The sequence below is a fragment of the Python bivittatus genome, unplaced genomic scaffold (assembly GCF_059951505.1).
Source record: "Python bivittatus isolate LINGU-HERP-01145 unplaced genomic scaffold, Pbiv_v1 ctg000980_np1212, whole genome shotgun sequence".
In the NCBI taxonomy this organism is placed as follows: domain Eukaryota; kingdom Metazoa; phylum Chordata; class Lepidosauria; order Squamata; family Pythonidae; genus Python; species Python bivittatus.
Window position 1 is genome coordinate 47,265,281 of NW_028277125.1, and position 12,932 is coordinate 47,278,212.

At 37.0% G+C, this 12,932-nt stretch overlaps 1 protein-coding gene across 4 annotated transcripts in view; it reads left to right on the forward strand.

Annotated features, from left to right (window-relative positions):
• The window catches only part of NEURL1 (neuralized E3 ubiquitin protein ligase 1), a 147,543-nt gene extending 134,695 nt beyond the window's left edge, over positions 1–12,848 (forward strand). For all 4 annotated transcript variants that reach the window (XM_007423233.4, XM_088132409.1, XM_025163424.2 and 1 more), the window contains 2 exons: positions 2,019–2,165; positions 3,122–12,848. In XM_007423233.4, the coding sequence (XP_007423295.1) occupies positions 2,019–2,165; positions 3,122–3,363 (389 nt within the window). In that variant the 3' untranslated portion in view covers positions 3,364–12,848. The remainder of the gene's footprint in view (positions 1–2,018; positions 2,166–3,121) is intronic.
• The last annotated feature ends 84 nt before the right edge of the window (positions 12,849–12,932 follow it).

Sequence of the window (12,932 nt, forward strand, 5' to 3'; positions counted from 1 at the left end):
AATGACGGGGAAAAAATGAAACAGTGTGTACTATGGAACTTGTTAAAAAACCCCAATAAAGTGGGTAGTTCAAGGAAAGAAAAGTAGTACCGTAATTAAAAAAAAAATCTGCCAGGTTTTGCACTGGTGATATTCTGCTTGTCAGGCTAATATAGTCACAATGACACTGAGAGCCTAGCTCCAGCAGACAGTAATGAGCTAAACATAGGAAAATGCAAGAAATGTTTATTTTAAAGCTGGTTATTGTACTGCATATAAATGTAATGTGATGCTTTAACTTGTATATACGAATGTAATTTAACTTTATATACAGAGAAAGAAATTGATGCTCACATTAGCACCATTTCTAGTTTTCCAGGCTTTTAATGGGTTTTTAATTGTACTTTAATTCATATTGTATTGGACTTTGAATGACAGCCTCACTGCTGCCTAGTTTGCATTGTGTTTTCATTTTGTATTTTATTTGATTTTATTGTATATGTTTTTATTCAAACTGTATCCTTTAGTATGTTTTACTGTAAACCACCCAGAGACCTTTGCTTGTTGGGTGGTTTTAAAAAAATAATAAATAGTCTCTCCCCCTCTCTCTCACACACACCCTTATATAAGCCGCATGTTTGAGCGCTCAGTTTGGCTTTGAACAAGTCACTCTTTATGAGTCCAACCTACCTCAGAGACTTAGTGTTCTGGGGCTAAAAGTATAGGAAATCCACAGGATCCCCAGTGTAAGAACTCGTAATGAAAAAGTGGGATATGAACAGGGCATAAATATTCTTCCAATGGCTCTCCAAGCCTCAGGCAGAAAACATTCCCATTTACTGTGGGCAGAGTATCTTTAACTGGAGACGCTCAGGTCTGAATGTGAGACTTTAGCACACTAACCATATGCTTTATTGGTGAATGACACTTTGCCACTTGTCATTCTGTTCATTGAATGTTATTTTTAGGATGTGTAAGAATTCTGGTCAGTGACCATAATAAAAATATTCATTCATTAGGATGTGTAAGTAGGTAAAGGTTGAACTATGTAAACAGAAATAAGGTGGTATGGGCCCAAATGACTATAAACCTAGAGGAAATAGAATATAGATATTGTTTCCAGTCTATTTTCACACACACACACACACACACCTGCCTGCTCTTTTGGTTCTCACTCCACAGATCAGACCCTTGGAATATCTTATTAATTCCCTGGGGTTCTTATTAGTTAAAAGAGGAGGCAAATGGCAAGGACAGAAGATGGGGTGGGAATAGAATATCCACCAGTCTGTCATATACAGGTAGTCCTCACTTAATGACCATTCCTTTAGGGACCGTTCGAAGTTATGATGGTGCTAAAAAGTGACTTAAGACTGGTGCCTGAAGTTGACTGTCACAGTGCCCCTGCAATCATGTGATCACGATTCAGGCACTTGGCAACGAGCTTGCACTTACAACAGTTGCAGCATCCCGGGGTCATGTGATTGCCATTTGTGACCTTTTCCGGAAGCAAAATCAATGGGAAACCATATGATTCACTTAATGATCATGTGATTCACTTAACGACTGCATTGATTCACTTAACAACTGCTGCAAAAAAGGTTGTAAAATCGGGTCAGGATTCACTTAACAACTGCATCGCTGAACAACCTAAATTCCGGCCCCTACTGTGGTTGTTAAGTGAGGACTACCTGTATATACAGTATATTCTCTGCTTCCAGAATAATCAGGCCAGTGTTTTAGATCCCCATGTTCTTAACCCAGGATTGTTTCCTAGCAATTGCATGAGTTCAGTTCTAACAATTTTGTTTCATTTTAATCCCACTGAACTTTCTGGAAGGGAAAAGATTAGTGTGTCATAATTCTCTCTGTTTTACCTGCTCAGCAACTCTGTGAGATAAGCTAGGCTATAATACTGTGACTGGCTTGAAGGAAATCATTGATCTTTGCAGCACAATGAGGATTTGAACACAAGTGTGTTCCAATTATAGCATAATATGGCTATTTCAGCTGCTAAATCATATTACTCTTTTTTGCAGGTTCTACTCTCATGACTGGACACCTGGGGCCATCAGCACCAAGCTCACCCACCTCATCTCCCAATTCACCTTCCATCCTCTGCAATGATGTATCTGATCCTGTCCTATATATATCTGGTTCTGGCCCACTTGGCAGCTCACTCAGTGGTGAGTATTTCTCCTATAGAACCAAGTTGCATGTGTTCCAGTTCTGAATACTTCATTATCTTTAAGACTGAAAATCTGAATTCCTTTTTCTTGTGATCACTCACAAAGGACAAAGAGCAGGAGTTAGATTCCCCGCCCCCCGCAAAAAGATGAAAGAAATCAACATTTATATGCACAATATTTTTTTTAAGAAATTGAGAAATTCAAAATATATGTAGTGGCAATATGGAATTAGCAAGGAGCAACATCTGTGGAAGACTGTGCATAAATATAAATGGAATGCTTTTGGAAAAAGTAAACAGGATGGTAATTCTTCCCCATCATTTCCTCTCAAATATTCAAACCGTGGAATGGTACTTTTTTATAAGAGATATTCATATGGTATCCTTGCTAATGGATTATGAAAGGGGATCCCAAAGTTAGGTTGGACTTAGATGCTAAATATTTCTGTTAATTATAAATCAGTAGCAAAAGAGAGGAAAGGCTGTTTTTATATTATATATTTTGATAGCAGGAGTAACATATACTAAGTATTGGAAGAGTTTTCATATACCAGAATTCAAAGTGTGGTAAGTGAGATTGGGAAAATCATTGTGGAAAAAAAACATGGAATACAAAGTGTAAAAACAATGGATTTTGGACTCTATATGTTGTTTCAGTAATGTAGGTCAGCCAATAGCTTGTTATGTTAGTCTGTAATATTTTGGAAAAAATACATACAAAACAAACACACACAAAGACAGAGAATTCTACTAACAATTCTTTTGATTCCAATGCCCTATATAGCCTAGGGTTTGTCTATTGATCCTGGTTAGATGATGCTTCTTGGAAGTTTTGTAAAAAGGTGGGCACGATAGTGATCTTTATCTCCATATTTGATGCTTTGGCCTAGGAATCCTAGGGCTAATGAGAGCAGATTACAGATTTAAAAAGTGAAAGTGTTTCTTGTATTGCAGGTACAGCTCCGAACTCTCCAATCAGCATGCCAGAATCCCCTCTTTCCCCTTCCATCTCAGGATCTTGGAATGATGAGTGTACTATCTGCTACGAGAACATGGTGGACACTGTGATTTACTCCTGTGGACATATGTGTCTGTGTTATACATGCGGGCTCAAACTCAAGAAGATGGCCAATGCCTGTTGTCCTATTTGTAGACGTGCCATCAAGGACATCATCAAAACCTATCGCAGCACTTAAAAGTTGCATGGCAGAAGGGTAGGAATTAGGAAGAGGATCTTTATAAAACTTAACCAGAGCAAGGAAGGTGGGAAGAAGTGGCCCCATTCTTTAAATATGTAGCTAATTCTGAATGTTGTTAATTGTGGCCACAGCCTCCCCCACCTGAAATTTGAGGGCTAAAATGTCTTCATTCCTTGGCATCTAACAAAGAGCTCCTGTCAACATTTAATATGAGTAGCCAGCAAGAAAGGCTGGATTTCAAGTCTCCCTTTGCCTGACTCCCTTACTGCATTTTCCCTGTCCTTTCTTCCTAGTTGGATGTTACAAGGATCAACTGAGAAAATAATGTGAAATAACGATTTTCATGTTAACAATGATGTTAAGTGAACTAACTGAATACTTGGAAACAAGAGGAGTAGAATAAGGACAAATCATTTCAGAGCTGAAACTACCTTGAAAGGCAAGAGAGCCTCACATAGGATTTTCTTCCCAGTTTTCCTAGTCATATCAGTGGCTGCCACATCCTACAAGTAATTACAATGCAGCACATGCTGCTACTAAGGAAGACTATGCTTGGATAGGTTTTTCTATGTTGTGCTGTGCACAGAGGGCCAGCAGCTAACCATTGACTTAGATTCTACTTTCTGTAGCTGTTCTCTTACTTCTAGTTTTTCAAGGCAGCAGCTGTTCATATCTCATAAGCATGATATCACTTCCTTCTTTAGTGGCTTTCCTCTTTTGCTTTCCAAAGTCCATTCCACAAGGAAGTGGCCTTCACAGCTGCTTTGGGAAAATGATGGCGCATGATGTCAATGCTGTAAGGATGAAGGTTGGCAAAGTTTTATTTTTAATTTGTCATCAGAACATTAAATATCTATTCCAGCTTTGAAAGAAAAGAAAATGATCAGCCATTGTGTAATCTTTTGTCAAACTGAATGTGTGGATCTATTTTGTTTTCAAGGAACAGAAATCAGGACCAGAATGGGTTTTATTTATTTTTATTTGCTTCATTGATTTAACAAAGGATTCTAATATGTGAATGGTAACACTATTGATTTCTCTTACTGCTAGAACTGTATGTGTCCCTGGCATGATGGAATTTTTCTCTGTCTCTGGTCACAAATAATCATGTCATAATGTATATTTCATTTTCAACAGTCCCTTGTTTTCTTGTTTTAACTGTTCCACTTAACAAATCTTAAATCAGAAATTACAGTCCATCATCAATATATTCCAGGTGGGTTAACCATGTCTGAAATGGTTAATTTAAAAAACTCACAACTTAGCCCCAATATGGACACCACAGGTTTAGAGAGTGAACAGTTAAATTAAAAGAGAAAACTGAGAAAAAATGATTGACAGGCCATTTCTCTTCCAGTCCAAATAATAGTTGTTTGTGCTGAACATTTCCAGTACATGTTCTACAGGGCTCTGTGCAGAGACTTTGCTGCACTGCATGGTTGGCATCTTCTATCATCCAAGTGTTGTGTTTTTGTTTTTTTTTAAACCACTCCATTCTATATGATAAATTGGACCTCAGGATTCAAGAAGCCACATTCTCTACACATGTTAATATGTCAGTAATTAGAGATGCTGCCATTTGGTGGTTGTTCACCTTCTATGATAATGGAGGGCCATCCAAATCCTCAATTAACATTGGCTCTCTTTGCGCCTCTTTACATTACAATGGCCATGTGGTGTTTAATAGCAAAGTTTGACTGACTCATACCACTGTATGAAGTTAATTCAGGTGCTGGACAGCTACTACAAACATCACTTTGAAAGGTTGCAAGCCTTCAGGCATTCAACATCATATTCTGGGAACCAGCAAAGAGCTTGTTTGTCAATATCAGTACAAACAGATCAGGCCTAGACAATTGGTGCCTTCGAGATGTTTTAGATGTTGATTTTCATCAGTTCTACCTAGAATGGCCGAGGGCAAGGGACTGTAGCAGCTGCAGCCGTAGATAGCCAGAGGATATCAGCTTGCTTCTCTTCGACCAGATCCTTATAAAGGGAACTCATGTAGGACAACCAGATAGGTTTCATGCTGCAGTTCAAGAAAAGCCCTTATGTAGATGGGAAACTAGTTCAACAGGGGTGGGGAACATGCGCCACTCCAGATACTACTAAACCACAATTACTAGCACTCTTTGGCCAGCATGACTTTTGGTGTTGGATGCTGGTTGTTCAGCAGGCATTGCAAGGTTCTAAGTTCTCCCTTCCTATGTTGCCAGGCAAGAAACGTGTTGCTGGGCTAGCTACAAACCTAAATTGGGATAGTTAGTTCCAAAGTGTTTGCTTGTTCTAGGAAATTTTGAAATTATTGTGTCTTATTAAAAAAAAAAAAAATCTTCCCATCCCATTAAGTGCTGGGTTACTTAATGTAAAGTGGGCATTAAATTTATGTCCGTCAGCTCAGGAACTCTTCCTTGCTGTGTTATTGTAAAGCCATTTGTGTATCTGAGTAACACAGCTGATAATATCTGTCCTATAGCTATCAATTGTAACATCTAAATAAAGAATTCCAACTTTAGATTGGAATCTTAGCCGCTCAAATTTGGCAGTGTTTCTGCTGAAATCAGTGGATCTTATTTCCAAATTAATATTTTTAGGAACAGGTTATATGTTTCCTGCAAAGTTCATAAAGAAGTCAACATCTTTTATATATTTGTGGAATTAAAAAAAAAACAAGTAGAAAATAATGTTTGAGTTGACAATTAGGTAATGGCATTTAAAAAAAAAAAAGAAATGTCAATTTTCTGGGCATTTCTGAGGTAGGGATGACATATGATTCCATGCACAGCAAATTGATCTGATACAGTTTCTTTCTTTAAGGGAACATATAACATTACCACCCAAAATAATGTCTTCAGTTATATTAATGGAGAAAGCAGATCTGCAGACTTCTTCTGTCTGAAAAAGGCAGCAAAAAAGATTTTATGAACATCAGTATCAATGTGTTTCTTGGATATAATTGTGGATTTCAAGGGGGAGACAACAAACAAACAGAGGCCAATCCAGGTAGCAGTTGGAAATTATAAATAATGTCCAATTCATAGATAAAACATTTAATTATTTTTTTTTTTGCCACAAGGACATTTAGGATAACATGTTAACATGTAACAGCATCTCTTGAGGTTGCCAGATTTTGCCAGTCCATTCTTTTTCTCCTTTTCGTGGAATGCTATTTTGATAGGATATGATGTTTGGGGAAGTTTAATCCTAAGCTTTCTGCGTAGCAATTAGCTAGTGTAGCTGGAACCGCTGTCGTGCATGGGAAAAATATTGGCTTCGTGAAAAAAAAATGCTAGGAATGGTGTAATTAGGGCTATGCAGCACTTTGGATTCAAAGGGGGAAAAGGTGCTTTGGAGCGCATCTAGGAAGTCACATAGTGTCTGTAGTCAGTTCCTTATGACAGCTGCCTCTTTAGAGCATGATCCCAGGAAAAGACACAGCTATTTTAAGGACACTACTTTAAGGAGTGCTGCATTTCCCTCTTAGTAATATCCATCTGTTACAGAGGCCACACTCTGCCCATATTTTACATACAGTTTTGGCTATTAAACAATACTGCAGACAAAAGCTGGGGAAAATGTGCAAGAAAGAAATTATTGTCCACTGGATTTCACTTTTACAGTCCAGTTTATTTCATTCTCCCTTTGTTTGAATTACATTAACTGATTTCTTTCTCCTTCTAGTCCACTGGAAGTTTGGAGTAGTCTTCTGTTTCTTGTTATGGTCATGGATTTTGATTAATTTATATTAGACCTCCCAGAAATAGGTCAGACTAATGGTCTTCACTTTACATGCCACAGTAATTTTTTAAAAATGCACAAACACAGACTAAATGATGTCAAAATTAAAAATGCAACTTTGCACAATAACAATTTCTCTGCACTCTTTCTCATGTCCTTTAATATTTCTGTGGATTGTGCACAGTTGTTTTTGTAACCCATTTCTAAGTGCAAAATAATGCTTATGGAGCAAAGCATCCATAAGCAGTCTTCTAAACAGTCTACTAAACAGCTTTTTTGTTGGTGCATTCTCATTCATTCAAATTCCTATTTCTTTATATCATGCAAATGAATGAATGGGGCATGTGGGTGAGGTGTATTCAACACACCTAAATCCCAATTGACTAAAGTTTTTTTTCTGTAGCACATAGAGTAACCTTAACCCTTAATCCAAACTTGCACATTTGTAAGTCAAGCCTCTTTTGAGCTCAGGTTGACCTCTGGTGTCTTCGTGGATACATGCATGCAGATTTTTTGGCAACAGTATGGAAGTGGCTTTCCACAGCCGCCTTTCCAGTTTTTCCCCCCCTCAATCTAGTTTATAGTCCTGATATTATATAGTACTGACTATATAAGTTTCTGAGCCCAGACAAGGTTCATCAGGTGGTGCCACCAGTAAGAATGAGATAATTTTCAAATGAGAAGTCAATGGTAGCCAAAAATGAGAAAGAATGAGCTATGGAAGTTTTTGCCTTATAATAAAACGTGTTAGTCTTAAAAGGTGCTATCAAACTTTTTCTGATTTTTGCCCACCATCAACCAACATGTCTCTTTTTTAGAATGTGGGTTGTTAGTAATATAAGGCCATTTGTTTGACACTGAGGGAAAGGAAGCTTGGCTTCATTAATTTTTTTCCCTCTCCCCATAAGCGGTTGAAATAACAATTGTAACACCATTGTTATTCACTGACCCTTAAATATTTCGTCAATATTTGCATTTAAACATCTCCTCTTGATTACTAATAATTGTCTAATAGGTGCAGCTTGATTCAGTTGCTTGTGTTTTGGCTTATTGTACTACTAATGACATTACACCAAAGCAAACATTGTAAATACCTATGTTGAAGAAGTATTGCCAGTTTGTAGCCTGCAGCCATAATAACTAAGAGACAAAGAAAGATTTTTGTTTTGACTTGAAAATATGGCCTGTTATTTTTACTCAGAAATATCATTAATCTCCCAATTATTCATCCCCCCTGTAAATATCTTAAGAACACTATATTTTAAACAGCTTGAAGAAAAGTCCAAAGTTACAAAATGTAGGAAGCTTGCTCTAGATACGTGTTCAAGCCTTAAGATCAGTTTGGCTTTTTGCCAGAGTCATGTGGCTGTTTGGTCCAAGAAAGCATGGTGTGGAGAACTGCCACAAACTCCAAGGCAAATGCTCACAGAACTGGAACACAGTACAGCCCTCTGCTGTCTGTTTTCACTTGCTTGGGGCTGTGTGCACATATAGACGAGAACCCAGTTCCTAAGAATCAGGGCTTGTCCCCTCTACTAAGCTGCTTTTTCTCCACCTCCCCTCCCTCAACAGCATCTTTTATGCACATGGACACCAAAAATATATTTGCATGGACAGAAAACTGTCTCAGGATGGCACTTGGGAGTGAAGAGAGAGAAGGACTAGAAAACAGGGACCGCTCTCTTTCGATCATTTAGTATAAGGGTAGAGCTTTACATACTGATGACCAAAGATGGAGCAGGCTAACAGGAGACAAAAAAGTTGAAGCAGAGGCTTTTCATACAGGAGAGGAGCATATCAGTGGAACAGCAAGTTTGCAGTTTGATTTTATTTTCTCTGTGTTCCTGTGTAGAATCTGAAATAAGTCATGTGATTCGATGTCATTGACCTGAGGATTTTAACTTTTAATTCCTTTATTTGTACGTGTGCATTTTTGAGAGACAGCTATAAAAGTCTGTTCTACCCAGTGTGACAATTACATAGCTGTGAATAAAATTGATTTAGGTATTCTGTGGCATTGCAGATGTGGGCTACTTACGGCATACAAGGTAAGCAAATAACTACTATGGGATAAGTGTATCAGCACAGAGGGCTGTATGTAATCAGTTACATGGTCATATGTACAGGCATTTGTATGCACAGGTATCACATCACACAATTTCAAGGAGCTGAAAGCTGTCCCTACCGTGTCTATCCACTTCCTGACTCCATGCTACTGTATTTGCAAATTTTTCTGAAAGGTCCAGAGATATGCAGCTAAAAGACTATGGCTGCTGTGTCTACTGGGTATACAGGCTTTCAGAAAAATAAGCAGCAACACAAACATAAATAGTGGGCTGTCGGGTGGAGCTAGTTGTTGCTTGGAGCCCTTGAGTTGCCTGTCTTTCATTAGGTAAGGACTTCAGATGACAGTACAATATAATGGTGTGTTTTTTTTAATGGTAGTTTATGCCTTGAAAGTAAGTTAATTGAAAATAAAAGACTATTTTTGTTGTATGGAATGACATTTCTGGAGGTTTTGCTTCTTAACAAGAGAATGCTTCTAGAAGAAGAAAATTCTTGTGGCTACATTTTGATTACTTTCTACAAAGCCAAATTTCATAGATTATAACTTTTCTTTATCATCACCCTGACAGCTGGATAAGTCAATGCAGGCATTTGCAACTGCATGGTTTGATGTTCTGTAAAAATTGATACTATATTGGTAAATGCTATGTAGTTATGGGTGAGAAAGTCTGTGTAAAGGAGTCTAGGGTAAAGTTTCATTTTTATTTGCTCTCTAAATGTATTTCCTCTCAGAACTAATGCTAGCTAAATTGCCTTCAGGATCTGAATATCCTCTGTCTTGTGGCCTTCTGAACTAAGAGATTCCACTGTATATATAACATTGACTTCTTCTATTATAAAACTCAAGGCAGTGTGTTTGGGGCTCCGAGATGGTTTTTCAGCCATACATGAACAAGGTTAGTCTTCCTTACCTTCAACAAAGTTGCTACATTGTGCAGTTAGACACCATGCTCATAAGGATTTTTCAGTATTGCTCTTCTCCTATACCTCATGTCCAAGAGAGTATCAACTACTCTTATTGTGCACTTTGAGGTTAGAATCAGTTGTGGGTTGTTGATTCCCCCCCCCCCATGGATATCAACTAATTTCTTTCAAATTATTGCCACAGATGTATAAAACCTACAAAACAATAGGCAGCAAGAATAACATTAATGTTGAATCACTACCATCTAGTGGTTACTTTAATGATTGGCACATGACATTCATAATTACCAACAAAAAAAGTGTTTGAAAACCAAGGGGTAAACTATGTATTACACACAAAATATGTGACATATATCTTGACTTTTTCTTAAAGAAAAACAACATATGGAAGCACATATTTAACTCTGTTTATTGGTTAGTTTCTCTTAAAGGGTTTCCCACCAAAACTGATATTATCCCTTTTCATTCCATGATATTCTAGTGTACTTCAGTCATATACTAAGAATTACAATTTTTGTAGTAGCAGCTTGGAGATTTGTTAAATTATTACTATTACATTTTTATACCACAGATCACCAGACTCACATAGATTACAATTAAACCAATTTAACATTAATTAAAAACAAATGCATATCTAGCTTTTGAGTGAAATCTGATGCATGATGTGCAATATATAGTTAGCTCTTAAATAATTGGGAATTACATTTGTGTTATTAACGGAACATTTTCATGTGTTAACTATCACTTACTGGGCAAAATCTTTGTTGCTGCATCCTAATAAACCAAATATAAGTAGACTAGGAAAGGGTTGCAGAGCATTTCCATGAATAAAAAATTTCTCGATAAGTAGCTGATGTGTTGGTCTCCAAGATGCTACAACACTCTGGACTGACATTTAAATTAGTCATGTGTACCTTCACTTCCAATTATTTTCAGTGGATTTATCTAAGCATGACTAAACCTGGGTGTACTGTTTTATTTATTTATTTATTTATTTGCTGGATTGTTTTTGTTTTGATAGATTAAGATATGCACTTTTGTGGATTAGAGTTTGCAGGATGCATCAGCTGCAGAACGTTGCATCCAAAAAACCCTATGCCATAATAAATTTACTGTATGAATATTTAAGATGCCATGAGACAGCTTGTTGTTTCCCCCCATATGTGATCAGAACTGAACTGGCTTTTCTCAGACTCCACCAATGACTGACAGTGTGAAAAACCTGATTTAAAAAAAATGTTTTGGGCTCTTGACCTTGTATATGCATAGAACACATCTATATTCACTGATATACAGTACATAAAACAACAAAGCTTTCTGGTGGAATCTTAGACAATCCTTTCTACTGAAAATATTTTGCTCTCTATATGTAGGTATAGAACCAGTAAGCAGCACCATACATTGCAGGAGTGCATGCTTCAAAAATTATTTGGAATAAGTGTTTCAGGTGTCATGTAAGCATAGACCTGTGTTATTCATTAAAGCAGTCTGATTTTTTTAAAAAAATTGCCATTGTTTTAAATACATTCATTGAAATTAATGCAACTCTTACAGCATTAGCACCAATTTATATCTTTTCTCTAAACTTGTGTGAGCCTGAAAAAATGTAGGGATGCTTTAATGAATAATTTTCATGATTTTGAAGTGTGCACAGCCATTGACCCAGACTGACTATCTCTATCTACCTACCTACCTACCTACCTACCAAAACCTGGGAACCTTGTGTAAGAAGAGAACACTAAGTCTTACATTTTATAAATAATATTTTGTTATACCATGCTTATTCAAAAAGATCATGAATTAACAACCTGAGTCTATGGATGTTAGGTGTCTCTTGTCCACCCTCAACAGCACCCTTACCTCTAAAACATTCAGGACAGGTACATGTAGATGTAGATAGATTACCCAAATCCCATGAAATGTAGGAAATAGACATCTCACACAGAATGCCATAAATCTGTTATTCAATGTACATGCATGAGTTTTCTGATTCTGAAACCAATCCCTACACTTCAGAATGTACCCTTGAATACATCACACCTTACAAATACAGATAAGATTAATCTTAATCGTATTTCTGGCCTTTGGTGAAGGATCAGTATACCCTTGAGAAATGCACACGTTATACCCGTAGAAAAATCAGCTTCCCAGAATCTTTAGATATGCTAGGAAAACAATACATTCATCTGAGTTAGATGAATAATTAAAAGCTAAAATGTAGCTTCCCACATTCCTAACACGTTCCCTCACTTGCAACACCACTAAGAAAATAACAAATTCTAAATTACTTTTTTAAAACTTTGCTTTAAAGATTTCTTTAAAATATGGAAGCATCCTGTCCATGCACATTGTGTTCTTCAAGAAAATTAATTTTTTTCCTTTTGTTTGGTAACATGATAGTAAGGTTGTATCTGCTATGAATTACTTTTCTAATATAGGGGAAGTCTTTTCAAGTCAGTCTTGACTCCTGGTGGCTTCATGGAATCAACCATGTAAGTTTTTGGGGAACAGAAGGAAAGTGATCTCTTCTAGGTTTTTTTTATTCCCTTAAAGTATTTCCTCAGCCTTGGTATTCAAGTCTCTCATCCACGTTTTAACCAGTACCAATCTTGTTCAATTTCTGAGCCCAGAAAGGTTAGCCAGGTGCCACTTTTTCAGGCATTTTTAAAAAAAATAAGTTTTATGAATTACAGTTTTGGGTGATGTTGATAATTCATCAAGAAATCACTTGATCTTAAAGTGAAGATCTCAAGAAGCTTTAGTAACAAGTTTACAGTCTTTTAATGCTAGCAGAAATGAGTTGGCTAGTAACTGGAACACAGTTAAGAACTTTAATC